Source organism: Aplidium turbinatum, chromosome 5, assembly GCF_918807975.1.
Source record: "Aplidium turbinatum chromosome 5, kaAplTurb1.1, whole genome shotgun sequence".
In the NCBI taxonomy this organism is placed as follows: Eukaryota; Metazoa; Chordata; class Ascidiacea; order Aplousobranchia; family Polyclinidae; genus Aplidium; species Aplidium turbinatum.
In genome coordinates this window covers 33,364,188-33,383,449 of record NC_137476.1, presented here as the reverse complement: position 1 = coordinate 33,383,449, position 19,262 = coordinate 33,364,188, and the positions used below count along the sequence as shown (strand labels likewise).

At 41.9% G+C, this 19,262-nt stretch overlaps 1 protein-coding gene across 1 annotated transcript in view; it reads left to right on the top strand.

Moving 5' to 3' along the window:
- The window catches only part of LOC145770308 (uncharacterized), a 34,717-nt gene extending 25,920 nt beyond the window's left edge, over nt 1-8,797 (top strand). The window contains exons 15-19 of the mRNA XM_082581908.1: nt 1,871-1,982; nt 3,119-3,211; nt 3,338-3,472; nt 4,117-4,300; nt 4,907-8,797. Of these exons, the coding sequence (XP_082438034.1) occupies nt 1,871-1,982; nt 3,119-3,211; nt 3,338-3,472; nt 4,117-4,300; nt 4,907-5,541 (1,159 nt within the window). The 3' untranslated portion in view covers nt 5,542-8,797. The remainder of the gene's footprint in view (nt 1-1,870; nt 1,983-3,118; nt 3,212-3,337; nt 3,473-4,116; nt 4,301-4,906) is intronic.
- The last annotated feature ends 10,465 nt before the right edge of the window (nt 8,798-19,262 follow it).

Sequence of the window (19,262 nt, the reverse complement as noted above, 5' to 3'; positions counted from 1 at the left end):
ATGCTATCCCTTATCAAATAACGGAATCACTAATTTACATATACATGAATTGAAAATACATAGCTGATCCACACACATTTGAATTGAAAAAAAGAAATGCGCAAGAATCAAACTAGCAAGGCAGATGGCAGAGGAGATAAGGCACATCACATCGGTTAATTACAAGAGAAAAAACACATCACATGATGATTAGTTACCTAAAGGCAGGCATTTGTTTATCGTTGGTGCCTTCTCTCTGCTAAACATCTTTACTTAATTGATTGTCATGTGATGTGACTTGTCTCCTCTGCCTTGTTAGTTTCATTCTTGCGCATTTCTTTTTTCAATTCAATCTATTTTCAAGTCATGTCTGTGTAGATCAGTTATTTCCTTACTTGATAAGGCTAGCATGTGTATGCACGAAAACGTACCCAATTCATAGTATATTTTCACCTTATGTTAGTATGTTCTTCTTCTTCTCTCGTTTGACTTGTAGTAGCTTAGATTGGCAATGCCTCCTCGTGCAGCCAAGATACGGTAGTTGGGTCCAGTTGTCAAATACCAGTGATTCCACTTGGGGGCCGTAAGATGGAACATTCGTGGAGTATGTGTTGCATTGTTTGTTCTACCGCTCCGCAGACACATATCGGCGAATTATGCAACCCCCACCTAAACAGATTAGCTCCAGTGCAGCCAACGTCACATCTGATCCTGTTCAATGTGACCCTTGCCTTTCTTGAGATTCTGCTCCAGGAGGGATGGAGAGTGTTGGTATATCTGAAAACTGGAGAGGGATATGTGGCAGCTCGTTCCATTCCTGGGTCCATGTTTCCATGCAGCTGAAGTTCTTATCCACAAGTTGTGTAGCATATTGATGGAATGGGCGCCTTGATAATAGGCGTTGAGGTCTGACTGGTCCATTTTTTTGGGAGTGACTGTGGAGAAGGTGTTGAGTATCGAGTCTCGCATGCAAAGCCAGTTTGTGAGAGGCTTCTTCCCTACGGACATGAGCAGGAGTAATGCCAGCCAAAGTTTGCAGATAAGCAGTAGGTGTGGGGCAGAGACAGCCAGTGATGATGCGCAAGGTGTCGTTAATGCATACATCCATCTTTTTTGTGTGTCTGCTGCGGTTCCACACAGTTGAGGCATATTCGGCTGAGCTGTAGTCCAAGGCTAGTGCACATGTACGCAAGGTTGATGATCGGGCTCCCCATCCTGTTCCTGCTAGGCTTCTCAAGAGGTTATTTCGCGAGGTAACCTTGGCACGGAGTGACTCGATGTGGGGTCTGTAGGTCAACTGCCGGTCAAGTTTTACTCCAAGGTAAGTTGGGTTTGCAGTATATGGTAAAGGATTTCCTTTTAGCGAGACAGACAGTTGACACTGAGATAATGTTGTTATGTTGAATGACTAACACAAGTGCTGGAACGGCAACAGAGTGGTGAGAACGCTGGAACGGCAATCGAAAGGGCGCCGGTTCGACACTGCTCAAGAGCATGCAGCTGTGTCTTTGGCAGGACACTTGAAGGCATGCCTGAAGGACGAAGGTGAACATGAAGATTGGCTTCCTTGCCTTCCCGTCCACTTAATCTAAATCTTCAACCACCTGGTGTAAGCCTGGATACGACGACGACTAACACAACAATCGTCGTCGTCGTCGGCTCCAGCTCGTGTCCGAGCATTGGTTTTGTCTTCAAATTGAATTTGGTTTTGGATGGTGATGTCGTATGTGGCTTTGGAGGCCCAGTCTATGATGGAAAAGACGTGTAAGCCTGGATACGACGACGACTAACACAACAATAACTAACTAATATATACATAGGCTAATGCATAATGAGTAGGTATGACCAATAAAGATTGTCGGGCAATTCTGGTTATAGTTTTTTCTCGCAGAGCCTCGCATCAAAGGTTTACACTAGGTACTCCCATTCGTCATCTGAAATCTGCACCAGAAGCAAAAGAAACTGCACACCAAGAAATGCTTGAACGGCTCGAATCGCTAAGAGTAAGCAAGATTATAATATCCATGTAGGCTACTTGGGTTTTTATTTCATCCTATCGCTTTTATTATCATCTTAATGTAGGTTTGTCTAGTGCAGGGGTCACCAAACTTTTTTCTCTGAAGGCCGGATTGCTGCGAGATTAACAGCTGCGGGCCGGATGCAAATTGCGAAAAGATATAGGCTACAACTATTTAGAATCTCCATTGACTTGAATTGAGCACAATAAATAACAAAGTCAGCAGTGGAATAGCAAAGTTGTGATGAAAATCGAAAGGTTGCTGGAAAAGTTATCCCCTGCTGTGATACACTACAGGGCATCGTGCTCTTGAAAAAACATTACATCTTTCCAAATTTGGCCTAGGCTGTCCCCATTTGTGGTGGCCCAATGATAAAAACAGAACACCAACATGTAGGCTGCCTGGTGGTGCTGCCGTGTAGCTCAACAGCAACGTCAGTCATTTACAAAAAGTTTGGTAACTTTTTTCCTTAACAGTTGTAGTGCAGCTGTTACTTCCGCAGCACGTGGCGGGCCGGTTCCGGCCCGCGGGCCGTAGTTTGGTGACCCCTGGTCTAGTGGATAATACTGTTGAATATTACCCATTAGACCAAATCCAATAAAACATGAAGCCCATATTGTGGTCAGACTTTAACTCACAAATTTTGGGCAAAGTCGTCCGCCCGGGCAAAGTTGTGCTGTTTTACGGTACGGTAAAAGTTTCCACTTGTTCTTTCATCTACTAGATGCGCGCACACCGCGATAGTTGAACCAGCGTCAATAGGCAACGTCGTTTCTTCATCACATCTGGTGCAGTATGATTTTAAACAATAAAACATGCTGCCTCAAAATGCACTGAAGTGTTCCCTAACTTAATTCGAACTTTTGTAGCATCAACTATTTGTTCCTTGTTTAGTGGATGAGACTTGGCGTTTGCCCCCACTAGCAGGGGTCCGCCAGTTGCTGCAGCTCTTTCGCCATGCTTTCGGTTGTTGGAGTTTATTCTATCAAGATTCTTTACAAATTCCGCCATATAATATTTCGTACTCCAAACCATGGCCACCTACTAGAATAAATATTTTCACGAAGCAAAAGTTAGTTACAGGCTAACAATCAACTAGTTGGTCTCATTTTCCCAAACAGGTTAACGATGTAGTTTCTTTGCACGGAGCAAGATACAATCAATTTATTCGTCAAGAACTTGATCTTGTCGCTACAACAGAGGAAATTAAACATGTAAGTTTTCATCTGAATAACGTAACGCATTCTCAATATATGGATTTATGTCAATGTTTAACATTTTCTTTTAAATAAAATGCATATGGACTTGATTTCTTGTTCAGAAAATTGTATAATTTTCAGGCAATGACGTCCAATGCGAAGCTGATGGCATTCGATGATGAGAACGACAGAGCTATTTTGCAATTCGACAATGGCAAAATGTTTTCCTGTTCCTCTAGTTTTGTTGGCGTTGCATGTGCTGATGTTCCATTTGCAGTAAGGCGAGACGCATCTGTAGCTGAACAGATTTGAGAAATTTTTTTCATGCTTTATCTGTTTTTGTTTCGGATTTGCGTGTTTGGTATTTAGTGCTATCCCAGCTTGCAGATTCCGTTTTGTTTAGATTGCTTTAACGTCTTCAAACATTACAAACGACAGGAAATTTTTGGACATGGAATTATGTCACTGTAGACTACCCATCAATCATGGCTCTCACCAGTCGGCTGCATAGCCGAGTGCTGAGAGCCCTGGAACGACACTCAAAAGGGCGCCAGTTTTACACCGCTCCAGAGCACGTGGCTGTGTCTTTATCAGGACACCTAAAAGGCATGCCTGAAGGTGGACACGTAGATTGGCTTCTTTGCCTTATCGTCCACTTAATCTAAATCTTCAACGACCGGACGTAAGTCTGGGTACGATGATGACCATCAAGTAAAAGCTACCTTGCGTACAATAAATTGTTAATAAATGACTTGAAGATGTTTCCATTTTCTTCATTTTTTTCTCATTTTACATCAACATGATATTGACAAGTTAAAACTACATCCTGCCAAAGGTTGTTAAAATGCTTAACGTTTAAACGATAATAAGTTTTGGATCTTTTAACTCAACTGATCTGGCTTTCCAAATTTGTGCTTTAGGCTCCTAAAGAGACTTCTTCTGCGGCCACAAGTCAGTCAAGAGTGATTTCCCCTGATGATGATAATTTTGAACCTGGAACAAGTAATTTTGGTCTTTCCGATAAAAAAGACTATACAGAAGCTGTTAATGCCGTTGAAAAAGAAGATGAAACTCTTCCAAAACTTCTTTTTACTGGAATTCAAGGTATTTCTGAAAATTTGGTTTATATGCCGCCTTGCACAATTCAATGCTCTGAACTTATGAAACAATTTTGGTGGAGAGGTTACCTTTTTCAACCACAAACAAACAGGCATAAATCAGCAACAACACAGCATTTAGCGTTATTTAAACAAAAAAGCAAACGTTTTCGGCTATGCATCTAACCATTATCAAGCCTTTGAAAGAAAACTAATACATGTATTGAAACTACAGAAGAAAACGTAGTTGATTTTCTGCACGATGTTTTTTTTAACAATTGCATGTTACGTAGTCTGCAATTCCTAATTTATCTACAATAACATTTCGGTGACCAAGTTTCGGTTGATTAAATTACCAGCAAAGGAGCACAGGCAACAGTTATCAGCTTATCACATGTTTTGTCTACTTTACTTACAGGCGTAATATGCTGAAACAGAGTAAATCACATAGTTTTGCCTTTTCCTACTGAAGGTTGATTAAAGGCCTTTTATATTTTTTTTACGATTTTTTTTCATTCGTTTTAAATATATCGAAAGGCGCATGTAAATATTGGCAGTCATAGTTTTCCTTTATTTCAATAAAAAAAGTTTGTATATTATTTTCCTAATGCAGGAACTCACCAAGACAATGGCTCTGCTCATGCAGAAGATGAAAGTGAAAACAATCGTTCCCAAGATTTCGTTATTCCACCAGGAACTGAGTTTGTCGGCCATGGACCCCCTAATGTTAATCCCGGACCTTCCAATATCTCCTCTGAACCGTCTGATGTATCTCTTGCATCCTCTGACCTACTTTCAGAATCATCCGATCCACTTCCAGAATCATCTGATCCACTTCCAGAATCATCCGATCCACTTCCAGAATCATCCGATCCACATCTAGAATCATCCAATGCACTTCCAGAATCATCCAATCCACTTCCAGAATCATCTCAAACTACATTTCAGCATCGACCCATTTTTGATGGTGCCATCCCCGTGGAATCACACCCGACGCTGTTAGTCAATCCGACAACAAGAGATTTTGCTGTGGTGGGAAACCTTGGAAGACATGTTGACCTTTGTACCGGGGCGGAGTCGTTTCATGCCGGCTTGCGACGTCAAAATAGCACGAGGTCCGCTGCCACAGAAAACAGTAATGATACTACAATCATAGGAGGGATACATTATAACTACAATATGAACAACTGTACGTTTGACGGGACAGTCAACATGGGCGCAAGTTCTAATATGGACTCCACCCACTGAAAGACTATAGCCTAATAATTGATGCGCATTTATCTCAAAAACATCTTTGTGGGAATTGGGCCCTTCAAAAGGACCTTCTACATTGCAACCTAATCTTTTTAAAATGAAATGCTTATTTTTGATGAAATCAAACTTTAAAAAAAGCATCGATAATCATAAATATTGAAACGTTCAATTTTTGTAGTTGAAGCATGTAATTAATTACATTTGGAAGTAACTGTAATGTAATGAAACGTTTTGGTTTTGATAGTGTAATCATAATGTAACGTAATTAAACTGAAGATTGTGTAATTAATCTAACTCTGTTTCACATGGTTACTGTTAATCACTGACTCTTCATTTCAATTCATCCGTGAAGTGAAAACCTTTAAAATGCTATTTTAAATATTTTTTTACCTTATTCGCTTAAAAGCATAAAAACACTGCGTATCGTTTCGGAGCTATCTTGCAAGACCGCCTGGTGAAAAGTGAGCCGGTCTGTCTGGTAATTTGCAACAAAAAATTACTTGGTTTTAAAGCAAGGCGACCAAGTCAGTCATTCTTAGATCCTTATTCCCTACCCAATCTCATTTTCTACCAGTTTTTGAATGAAAACTGATGAAAGAAAATGTATGTGGTCACTTGCAATGAAGGTTTGTAGGTTCATGAAGAAACCACAAGATCAATCATCGCTGGATCGACTGTCGGGGTGTGAGCTTGAGCAATGCATTTCAGCACTGCTCTCTATTTAGTGGCACCTGGTGGATAGAATAGCACACAGACAACAACACTTCAACAATCGGAAACTTCGCTTTGCCAATCTCGATCATCGGGCCTGGTCAGTGATTCAAAGCCTCTACATTACAAGTATACGAAACTGTCAGGATTAAGGTCTTGTAACTTATGGCAATGCTGAAGCGTGATAGGCTACAGTAGAACTCGTCTAATTCGTGATCGCTCGTCAGTTTGCCTTATTCGTCACACTTTTGTTGGTCCTGTATTGGTGTACAGTAGTTTTGACCTGTTTGCATAATTTGTCAGTTCGCCTAATTCGTCACTTTTTTTAATCCCCTTGATGTAACGAATTAAGCAAATTCTACTGTTTTTTGAAAATATGGAGAATAATGTCGATATTACTTAAAATTTAAAATGAAACTGTCAAATGTATAAAGCAATACCTCCTGATTAGAGGCAGAGAGACCAAGATCCATCTTCCACACACAGGACCTTGGTACAAAATTATAACCTGGGCACTACTGGGGAGAAATTAATCTACGTAAGACAAAAACTAAATGAAAGGATAACTTGAACAGTCGATCGACTTGTATAGCTGAAGCTAACTAGGTTTTAGAAGCGTCCATTCAAAGACCGATCTTTGGCCTGAAATATTAATTAAATAGTTTTTTCAAACTTGACTCGGTCAAGGTGTTACAGTAGAACTCGGTTAATCCGGATTCGATTTGACCGGCGATTCCATCCGGATTAGGCGAAGATCCGGATTAACCGATGACGGTTCTATCAAGCTTGACGTTACATAGATAGAAGGGTATCGGTAAAAATCACCGAAATTGAACGCATTAGTGTGGTCATCTGCCAATTCCGAGACGCGCGATCACCACATTAGCGATAGAATTCTTTTAAACTGCATGTAAAACAAATGTATTTGCAGACTCTGCGTCTAACGCAAGAACACACTGGCAAAAGTTATATCTTCAGACATGCGTCTCAGAATAATCTATAGTCATTCAAAACTTTTGAAAACAGTTACGGAAGACGAGTTTCTATGGAAAACTTACAAAAAATCACGGTCAAACAAAGTCTTCTATTGGAAAAACGTCACCGACATATCGCCGAAAATTCCACCGATATCTTTTCAAGTTACAGTACGAGTTTGGGCATTTGCGCACGAATTTTACGTTAGGAGGGATCACTGTTCATGAAAGGAAGAAATCCGTAATAATTTATTGCGTCACATTAACGGAACAATAGATAAGAAATTTCTCGCAATAAGCCACGTTACGTTTTAGCATAAAATGGCAAAACTGTCGAGCAAATCCGGAGAAAGCGCAACTTTTGTCCGGAATAGGCGAAGATCCGGATTAAATAATCCGGATAATCCGAAGCTGTTTCTCGAGAAAAAGATTACAAATCATTTGTACTTCCAGTTTTATCCGCATTAGGCGAAGATCCGGATTAACCGAGTTCTACTGTATTTTAAATTATTCAAAAGTCACTTTGTCATGATTTTTGTGTCTTTGTCCAGTTCTTACTGCTGAGAAGAAAAAAAACTCATTCGTAGATGTATTTTCATAGGTAAAGCAATTTTATTTATGCATATGACGCTTTTTTCATAGCTTTTCAATAAGAAACACCTGCTTTTGACATGACGTTCGACGTCATGGTTTCTGCGTTATGTGCATCAAAATTCCTTGTTTATCCAGCTCTCGGTCGCAGTGTAGGTTAAAATGTCTTTGACATTCTTGTTTTTGCCGCTATGCCTAATTGTGTATTTGATGTGCGTTTCTTGTAGACCGCGCACAATGAATAATATTATCTATTCCATTTTAATTTCACACGAATTATTTGGTGCGATGTCACAATTACACAGTAAACTGATCATTGTGGGAATGTTTGTTCTCGGACTGAGAAAGCTTCTTTTGAGAGATTAATTCTGGCAGCTTTGCAAACTTGTAAAGGCCTTGAAACCAGGGATACGAAGGCTTTTATTACGCCTGACAATAGAAGGGTTTCTGTTTTTCGTAAATAATCTCTGTTTATCGTAAAACGACAATTGTAACCTACAGTAGTTTAATAAATCTTGTTATGATAACGTGCATTGCTTCTTTTGAGAGGTTACTTCTGGCAGTTTTGCATTGCCTACTTGTAGAGGGTTTGGATATTATAAAGTGTATTTTTCGTGTAGCCTATACATTATTTATTCAGTTAAGTTTTAAAGCGGTTGGATGGTGCAGCGGATAAGGCTGAGACCTTTAAGACGTTCGCTTTCCGTACGATTCTGGTTCGACTACCGGCTGATAATTTTCTGAAACTACTACCAAGTAGCCTAATCTCTCTTATCGAAGTACGTACCGTATTGTATGCTATGGTGTGTAGATTTGCTGCAGAAAATATGTTAGTCTTGTGGTTGTATAATGTATATTCGGCCATAGCTTCGTCAAATCCAATAAGAAAACAAAAAAAGCCTACCGTACATTATCCATTTGAATGGTCACCGCAATTTTGCTTGGTCATGTAGTTCCTATTCTGAAAATAAAAATCTGACAAACATTGAAACTTTGTACTTTATTTGCGTGCATAGCCTACCAGCAAACTAACGTAATTTTACATTAACGTAAAACAATCCGTAGTCTACATAACTTGAATAAAAGTAATGCGAATATAAATCGCCACGAACTATTGACAATAGCAACACAATAATAGAAGTCATAGCTATGTGAATAGCCAATGCTACAGAAAAAATATGAAATAATAGAACATCAAACAACCCACCCATTCCAGCATGTTGCTTTGAAAAAGTCAATATTTAGGTAAGGTGGGAAAATAATAGACGATTGCGTCACAATGCATTGATTTTCTCACATCCGAACAATTACATAGAAATACGCTGTGACCACTGACCATTCCATAGCTGACTTATAAGAAACATATCCTGTTGGTACGGAGTTGGTTTAATGTTTTCGGTCTGTGGTAGGAAATTTAGTGTAGGTCTACTGCAAAAAATGCGATGTTTTGCTAAGGAAACTGCAGCTTCAAAAAAATCAATGAGTGTGAGACAAAATCTAATGAAATGGCTACCGGTAACCAAAAAATACAATACGGTACTTTTATAAGTGTGAAGACGTCACTGCAGTTTTTAAAACGATAAAATTTGTCGCCTTAAATTGAAATGTCTTAAAGTTCAGTTGCATATCAATCAATTTAATTATTTTTAATTAGAAATCAATCAATTTATTTGCCATTAACTTCAACGTGCGCCCGGAACAAAAAAAGATACTAGTCTATTACCTACCATAGTCGAAATACCAGCACTTCAATGAACGGGAAAAGGTGGTAAAACCTTGAACGACTTAAGAAATGCCTGAATAGGCTACTAGTTTATGGAGTAGATATAGGCCTATACCGTATCTGTAGTTGGCACGCCACAAAACTAGAAATGTATGTCAGTTGTGTTTTCGGTTATCTTCAGTAAAAGTGGTGCAAACAAGATAGAAACCTGTAAAAAATCTTGAAACTGTGTTTATTTGCCTTCAAACTTAAATAAGCTTCTTCTTCGTCGTATGAGCTGTTCTTCTGGACTATATGTTTGGGCATGATGTCATCAGCCACTCGACAGTCTCGTCATCCAGGGCCTTCAGTCCAAGCGCTCCATGTGGTGGCCGATGGATTGGGCAGTCATGGACGACATGATCTACTGTCTGGTCTGTGGCGCCACACTCGCATCCCGGTGAGGGAGCCAGGCCCCATTTGCACATGTCTGAACGAAAGCGACCGACGCCGGTTCGTAGGCGGTTAAGCCGGACCCACGCAAGTCTTGCGAGGGACATTCCCGGAGGGCGGGGATCGACGTCGGGTAGGAAATCACGGAGTCGGGAGGTGTTGTTTTGCCACTCCATGTTCCATGTGTAGTTCGTCCAGTGTGCCGCACTTATTCCAAGATCTTCAACGTTGTTCAGAAGCTGTCGTGCGGCGGGCACAAATGGGCGTCTTGATTTCAGTCGCTGCTGTCCTCCAGGTAGGCGCTGGAATGTACTGTGGAGGAGGTGGTCGGGGTCCAGTGCGCGGCGAGCAAGGGAAATCATGGCTCCTTTACGGCGAAGCTCAGCAGGTTGGATGCCTGCAAGGATGGGAAGGCAGTCTGTTGGAGTGGGACGCAGGCATCCAGTCACAGTGCGTAGTGCGTCATTGATGGCGGTGTCAATGTGGCGGGTGTGAGAGCAGCGGCACCACACTGGTGCGCAGTATTCAGCGGTAGAATAGACGAGGGCCAAGGTAGCTGTGCGAAGGGTTTTCGCATCAGCTCCCCAGCCGGAACCCGCCAGCCGCCTCAAAAGTGCAACGCGCGCAGAAAGTTTTTTGCGCAGTGACTCCAGGTGTCGTCGGTACGTGAGTGACCTGTCCAGGGTTACGCCGAGGTAGGTGGGTTCGGCGCAGTAGGGGAGGTGCTCGTCATCGGCGGTAATGTTGATCTCACGTTTTGCTTCCTTGTTGTTTAGGTGGAAGGCCGCCGACACTGCCTTTGCCTTGCTGAGCTGTAGCTTCCATTTCTGGAGATATGTTGATATAGTTGACATGTCCTGGCTTAGGTTCCTCTCCATTGACTGCCAATCTCGGGCTGGATGCAGGAGAGCCAGATCGTCTGCGTAAGCATACTTCCTGGAGATGGTGTCAGGCAGGTCATAGATGTAAGTGTTAAAGAGGAGGGGAGCCAGGACAGAGCCCTGTGGGACGCCGTTCCTGAGTCGACGTAGTCTACTTCGTCGGCCGCTACCGGTGGAAAGGGTAAAGCTGCGGTTTTGCACAAGTTCCATAATCATATGGACCATGTGCCTGTCAGGAAGGAGACGGAGTAGTTTGCAGGTAAGGCCGCTGTGCCATACAGTGTCGTAGGCAGCCGTGAGATCGACAAACACGGCACCAGCCTTCTTGTTTGCCGAGAAGCTGTCCTCGATGTCTTGGGTCATCAGAGTGACCTGGTCTACAGTTGATCTTCCGTGGCGAAAACCGGCTTGTTCCCGAGGGAGCTGAGGGTCTATTATCGGTTCGACACGGGCGTAGATAAGTCTTTCGAGTATCTTGAAGGGGATACAGAGCAGAGAGATGGGGCGGTAGCTCTTCGGATCCCCTGGGGGCTTCTTCGGCTTTGGGACTGCAACCACTAGGGCTCTTCTCCAGATTCTTGGGATGCGCAGGTGACGCAAGCAGCATGAAAGGAATTCTTTTAACCAGGACCTCATAGAGGGGGCAGCTTGGAGTATTAGTTCCGGGCATAGGTGGTCAAGGTCCGGGGATTTGCCTGGCTTTAGGTGCTGGAGGGCGGAGGCAAATTCTTCTGGGGTAAACTCACCAGAGATGTTGCCCTCGACAGGTGTTGGGACCTTCCAGAGGTCCGTCATTTCCTTGAGGACGGACTTGTCTGATTCACGGTCTCTCGTTCTGTGCACTCCATTTTTCACAAGTTGTGAGGCGATGGCATTTGCTGAAATGGGGCATTGGCGACGAGAGGCACGTGATCTGCCAGTGAGGTTGTTGAGTGTACTCCATGCTGTGCGGCTGGAGTGCGTGAAGTCGATTGAGTCTATGGCTTCTGTCCAACGCTTCTTCCTCTTTGAATCCAATCTTGCCAGCAGGGCTGTTGCTGAGTTGGTGGTGGCGGTGCCCTGGGGGGAACGGAGGAAGTCGCGGTAAAGCCTGTCGCACTCCACATCCCAGCAAGGTATGTAGTTTTTCCATCGACCTCGCGAGATGGAGTCTTTTGCCGCAGATATGATTGCATCACAGAAGTCCTGGTAGGCTTCATCCACTTTGATGGTGTGTGGGGATGGGAGGTACTGCGTAGCTTCTTTTGTGAGGAAGCTGTAGTATTCCCAATCGGCCTTTCTGAAGTTCCATCGCTTGACAGACTTGCTCGGAATAGGTGTGGCAAGCAAGGGGGCCGTGATTAGCGAGGGTCGGTGTTGAGACCTTGGGAACTTCTCTAGCACACGTCTGTCCGGCTGGCGATCATCGGGGTCATCACTTGCGAAAGCCAGGTCTGGGTTCGTGCCAGTGTTCCAACGACCGGAGTGGAAGCTCGGTGCGCCCTTAGGATCGTATAAGAGGGCGAGGTTGTTGTTGGTTGCCCAAGCGGCCAGACTGTCTCCGTCGTTGTTGATGGAGTTGTACCCCCAGTCAGTGTGGTGGCAGTTAAAATCGCCAGCGTAGAGGCTGGGGTGGGGGAACACTGGGATGGCTGTTGATGTTATCCGCGAAGGGGGTGGGCTTGTAGACATTGACGATGTTGTAGCCTGCTACATCTACACAAAGCCACTCGATCTCCGATTGAGCTTGGGATTGGTCAACCAAGGACCAGCTCAGCCGGTCATGGACAAACGTGGCGAGGCCGTGTTTCCTGCTGATGGTTGCGCCTGCGAGTGTGAAGTTGGTTATTACCAACTTATCCACAGATGTACAGTGAGTCTCCTGGAGGAGGATGATGAGGGCTTGATGCTTGGTGGCCAGGTGCTCGATGATGTTGAGCGTGCTGGCCGTGATGCCCTCGGTGTTCAGCTGCAGTACGGTGGGTCGTCGGTACTTTTCGACAGTGCGAGCACTGCCGTGCCCTGAAAAGGGCATTTTCCTACCCACCCTGCGCTGAACAGTCTCATTAGCTCTTGTTTGAATAAGCTAATAACTTATTAACTAGGCTATCTGTACTTTTTGCGGGTAACTTAGGCTACTCTAGGAGATGACGTAATCGTCGCTTAAAAGCAGGTTATCCTGTGCAACCACCTTCTGGCGGATAAAGCTGAAATATCCACAAATTTGTAGACCGACTTGTTGGCTATTCACTTGTCTTAAAAGTGTAAAGGTGTTTTAAATTCTAGGTAGGATATTTATTCAAATCTTTCAGTTTATTTTAATTTAAAAATGTGGCCAATTCAACAATAGCATGGGTTGGGACCATATTATTCTACGTTGCAATGGGGCTTTCTATAGCAGCACAAGCAAACAGAGAATGGACTGTGGTTCTGACTGGCGGGATTAACACACAGCAAGGGCTGTATCAAACATGCACACGATGCGTTTGCGTAAATCAAGGTGGGCACATGGCCACCTGGAGATATGGCCTGATTTGTCACATTTTGCAGATTTTGATTACAGCTACTGCTAGTGCTTAACTGACATTTTTTGAGATGTTTTTACTTTTTGCGGTTTCCTAATGACAAAAAACTTTTTGTTGCCTTGGGGAAGCAGTAGCAAATGAGAAAAAGTAAGTTGAAAAACGCAAAATCAGACTGTTATTGACAATTAGGCTAACAGTCTGACTAAAATCTACAAAATCAAATTTTCTTTGTTTGTCAACATGTGAGGATGTTAAAACCTGTTGTGTCATCTGGGGAAAAGAATAAAGAAAGCGAAAAAATCTAATTTTTAGAAAAATTTATTTAAACCTTCGCCCAAAGTTAGAAAAACCTGGAAATTTCTGCAAAATGTGACAAATCAGGCCATATCTTTAGGTGGCCATGCTTTTATTGGCTTTTATTAGTAAATCCGGCAAAAGAGAAAATTGGAAAAAGTAATGTCTACTCAATTTCGAAACATTTTCGCCTATGTCAAGGAAAAAAAGCACCAAGTTCACTCAACAAAGGATATTGAAGAGTTAAATAAATAGATAAACTTGATTTTAGCTACATCCATATAGGCCTAATAATCTCCTTTTTATCAGTTGAAATGTAAATTGGTGACAGCACCAGAATCATCAAGTGAGGACAATAAAAGCTTAGATGAAACAGTCTTGTGCGATGATTGATACCACTGATAAAGACTCAGATGATGAAAGTTGTGTCTAGATACCACTTAGTCTTGATGACATAAATATTGACGACCACATTCTTGTGAAATTCGAAAGTGATCGAGTCACACAATATTACGTTGGGAGAGTTTTAGAAGTCACCAAAGATCAGATTAGATCAAACTTCATGCGGAAAAAAATGCCTTGATAAACTTGAAAACATGCAGGTCCATTTTCCTAAAAATCCTGATACTTAGCCTACCTTCACCACTAGAGGATGTTGTCTTCAAGCTTCCAACTCCAGTTTGTGGACAAATAAAACGAAGAGCAAGCTTGTTTATCTTTCACTGCTCTCAATTATTATCTGAGTACAATGGAGGCGGATGGTTCAAGCGAGGTTTTTAGCTGCCATGCAAAGTGCTTTTGATTTTTGCGAGCTAAATATGCTTATTAACAATAAATTTAAACTAGGCACTGTAGTTTTTTCAGAGAATTTGGGGTTTTTATGTGTGAAACTACCGTAGATTAGCCTGGCAGTAAAGCTGCAGAGGCAGTGGCTTAGCAGCCACCTGGCGGTTCTGGCTCTGCGCCAGGGGCGGCAGGCTGCAAGGGGGCGGCAAAATGAGGCTGCACAGTGCACACAGCATGTGAAATGAAGTAATGCAAAAATAAATCAAAAGTAAAACAAGAAAATGATTTACAAAGAGACAGCTAGCACACGTTAAAGAATTTAAGGATAGAACAACAGCTAAAAAGCTCGAGTTGCTTCTTGCGTGATGTTGGATAGCTGTAGCCTGTACTCCGTCTGTTGTTCAATTCTTAGTAACATTTATTACGTCATAAATCTAGAGGAGTTTCTCAAAATGATAAAGTCGTATTTACGTTCTGCCATGAATGATGATCGGCTATCAGCTCTATCGATTCTTTCTATAGAATAAGACTACGTTCAAAAACTTGATTTTGAAGATGTCATCGCTGATTTTGCTTCGGCGAAAGCTCGAAAAGTTCAATTTTGTGGCGGCTATTGATCTTTTATTTGCCTAATACATTTGTTGTCCATTTTTTGTCGTTTATTTTTGGCCTTAAAGCTGAGACAGTGAGGCTTATTTCTCAAGCCAGTGCCGGTCTTTGAGGTGTGCAAACCGTGCGATCGCACAGGGCCCGCAAATTAGGGGGCCCGCAATTTACTCAGGAAATGCAGTAATTTTTGTCATTTTCAATGGAAAAAATTCAATTCGATTCACAAGCAAGTACCGTTATCCTTGAAGTTAGTTGCGGCTTTAGGAATTAGAAACAAGAAAACATGGAGACTCAGCTTTATTTCCGAAAAATGCCAGAGAAAACATGATCTTATCCTTTTGCTATGCCACCGGACAGCACCATTTTACAGTTAATATTCATACCCAAATTTTTGTTGAACATGCGCTCAGAATGCACCAAATTCAAAGTAATTTTTTAAAATTTTCTGGGGAAGGCCCCCCAGACCCCACATCGCTGGGTGTCGCCTTCGGCGAACACGCCGTCAGGCTTTGCCCGCCGGCCGTCAACCCCTCCCTCCCCTTTCAAAATACTTAGCTACGCTACTGAATTGGATCATTGTCATTGGGGCCCGCAAAGCACATTCCGCACAGGGCCCGAAATACCCTAAGACCGGCACTGCTCAAGCAATATAGAACTTCTGAGACGCGGCACATTGTAATTATTTTTAGTGAAAAGATTGCTTGAACATGAAACTATTTCAAAATTTACTGCAGTCTACTTAGGGCGGCATTTTCAACGAAAGCCAGGGGCGGCAGTATATGCTCCTACGCCACTGTGCAGAGGCCACCAGCCAGCAGGCTAGTGTGTTAGATATGTTTAATACATGAGTTAAAATTGAATCCAAGCTGGTTAGTCTAAATTGTGTGCTTTTGAAAGTAACATATATGTTTCATAGTTTAGAGCAGGGGTTCTTAACCTTTTTTGTCTTGTTTACCCCTTGCCGAATGAAAAAAGTAAAATTTACCCCCACCGTTTTGGTTGTTCCTTGTCATGTCCGTGTCCAGACTTCGAGGTCAGAAATCTCGTTGCGACTTGTACTGACTTTCCAATCATCAATAATGTTGGAAAATTTGCGTAAATTCTTTTTTGTGCTCTTCTACTCCACAGATCTAATTTTCTCTAAAAGCCCTGAGTTTTATCATGTAGGCTACATCTATAATGGTATCACTTTTTCCTTGCATTTGTATATTGAGCTGGTTCAAACTTAAAAAAATGTCTGTCAAGTCGCCATTGTTGTCGCCAAAGTGCTTACTCAACGGGGATTTGCGTTCTCGAAGAAAAATCTCGATTTCACCATGTAGTTCGAAAACTCGAGACAAAACAAGACCCCTAGAGAGCCACCGACCTTCGATGTGATAAAGGAGAACAGAGTGTTTTGATCCCATCTGATCAAAAACTGCTTTGAAAAGACGACGATTAAGAGCCCGTGCCCTTATAAAATTCACACATTCAACCACATGCTTCAAAGCCTTCAATAACCTACTGCTTTCAAATATTCTGGAAGGGTTTTACTTGCCAGTGCATGTCGATGAAAGGTACTGTGAGTAGAAATGATGTTCGCTACGCGTTTTTTCACCTGAGTTGTAAAGCCAGACGTAGCACCGAGCATAGAAGGGGCACCGTCTGTGCAAAGTGAACCCACATGATTCCAGGATGGGCTATATTATTTTGTTGAAAGAAATTATCCATTTTTTCCGGAACATTAACCACTTTGGTAGTCGTCTCTAAACTTTCGCACATCAAGAATTCCTCTTTCAACTCACCAGCATGCACATATCGACAGTAAACCAACAAATGTGCACAGTTCGACACGTCAATTGACTCGTCTAGCTGAAGACTAATTCTTGCCTTACTAGCTCGAATTTCGTCTTTGTGGTCGAAGTTGTATAGCCTACTGTGAAAATGTAGCACACATACCCTACTGAAATGAAACTGGTAGTCTACTTCCGTGGAGATAAAAGAAAAAGACGAAAGCTTACATTAAGCATAAATTTGAATTAAAATCCAGTGCAACACTACCAGTTTTTTATTAACTGAAAAAATGAAGTTTGCTTTAATTTATGATTCAGTAAATTTACCCCCTCGGTAGGTGAAATTTACCTCCAGGGGTAAATTTACCCCTGGTTAAGAACCCCTGGTTTAGAGACACTACTAGCCCTAATGTGATAAGTGATACCGTAATGGGCAGAAAGTGTTGTGTTACTGGATGCAGATCTGGTTACGATGGAAATAAACAAATTTTAATGTAGGCCTATCACTTACACAAGGATAGTGAAGAGAGAGTGAGAGAGAGGGAGAGAGAGAGAGAGAGCGCGCTCTTACTAGAATTGCATCAAAAGTTAATAATATGCAAGGTTTTAACTTAAAAACTATTTTACATACATTGCAAAGTCACCAGAAACAAGTACGGTATTTCTTTTGATAAACGAAATATAGGCCTATGTCAAACCTAGTAGCCTATGTCTTACCACGGAAGAAAGGTTTTTTGGAAAGCTCAATTTAGTTCTAAACAATTAGCAACCACTGTTCTAGCAGTTATGGTTAAGTAGTTTTGGCGGTCCCGAATTCTTATTAAAATGATACCAGTTCATCATTTAACAGGGGTGCAACCTAGTTCGTATCTTGAACAGTTCGGACTATCAGTTCGTACCCTGAAAAGATCGAGAAAAAAAATTAAAAAAAGCCGAAGTTGCTGATCGCAGTTTAATAGCACAAAGCCGAAGTCGCTGATCGGAGTTTCCGCAAACAAACTCGAGGGTTAGTGGTTAGGGTTAGCGGAAACCGCGGTTAGCGGAAACTGCGGAAAAATATTTGCTGAAACTGCGATCAGCGAGGGTTAGAGTTAGAGCATAGATTAGTCTATGGTTAGAGTTAGGGTTAGCGGAAACTGCGATCAGCCACTTCGTCTTTGTGCTATCTTTCTCTCGATCTTTTCAGGGAAAAAAATTAAAAATATTTGCGGAAACTGCCATCAGCGATTTCCGCTTTTTTAAATTTTTTTTAATGATTAGGCCTACTTTTAGTGTTTTTGCTTTGTCCTTTATGCTAGCAGTTAACAGTTGTTGTTTTTGCATAGATGTTTTTTTTCCTCATACTACTTTTGTAGGGCATGATATTTTTGGTGTTTGAATAAAACCACAGGAATTCACCTTTTTGTTTTCATTTTCACGGAACTAAAGCTTATCTTGTTTTCAACGTAATGCCGATGCTTTACATTTGTGGTCACAGCGGTAAACCATAATCTCTTCGTGGGAAAATTGTAACATAAGATTCCCGAATCCGTTCGTCTGTATGTAATGACCGAAAAGAAACACTCTTCAGGAAACGTCTATTCGAGAATTGTATTTCTGTAAAAATAGCTTCAAAGCTGTCGAAAATGGGGTGCTACGCCGTACACCACTAAAACTTGTCACTACAGAACAGATTACTTAGATAAAAGACGGAAAATTTGTCCAGCTAGCAAGCACCAAGCAAACAGTTAAATATGCGACTGACTTCTAACAAACAATTTTACGAATGACCAGAATGATTTGCAATATTTCAAAGGCACGTCAGCAGTTTCTGTGACGCAATAATGAAAGACAATTATGAAGTCATTCAAACAGGTGTTCAAAGAGGCTGATGCAATATTTCATCAGGTCTTACGACCGATGGTGCAATATTTGGACATTTTCTAGCAATTTCCATGACGTAAGATGCCAGCTAGGTTAAGTAGACCATAACGGTTTTATATGACGTTTGATTTGGTGAATAATTGTCGGGAACATAGCAAACCCTAGTTATGACAGTCTGAAATGGCATAACTAAAAAAGAATTGACGACAATTGTGAGCCAGTGAATAAAAACACACGATACACAAATTGTTTGAATCACTCACGTTTAAGTTAATACGCAAATACAAAGGGCATGCAAACAATGAACAACAATAAGAATAATACACGACGATACATGAAATTGATACCATAGGTACACGCTAAAATGACGCTATATACAATGATTGCGATAATAACCGACTGTTCTGGGCTCAGACAAGTGTCGGCCACCGCAGACAAAACCAGGCTCAAACCCTAACACTTAGGTGTTCTTTACGGAGGCGAGGCACGAAATATCCCTCAACACGTAGTCTACTTTCACTTTCCCCGTACTCTCATCATAGTTGAAGACGGCAACTTTAGCTCTACGAACCACA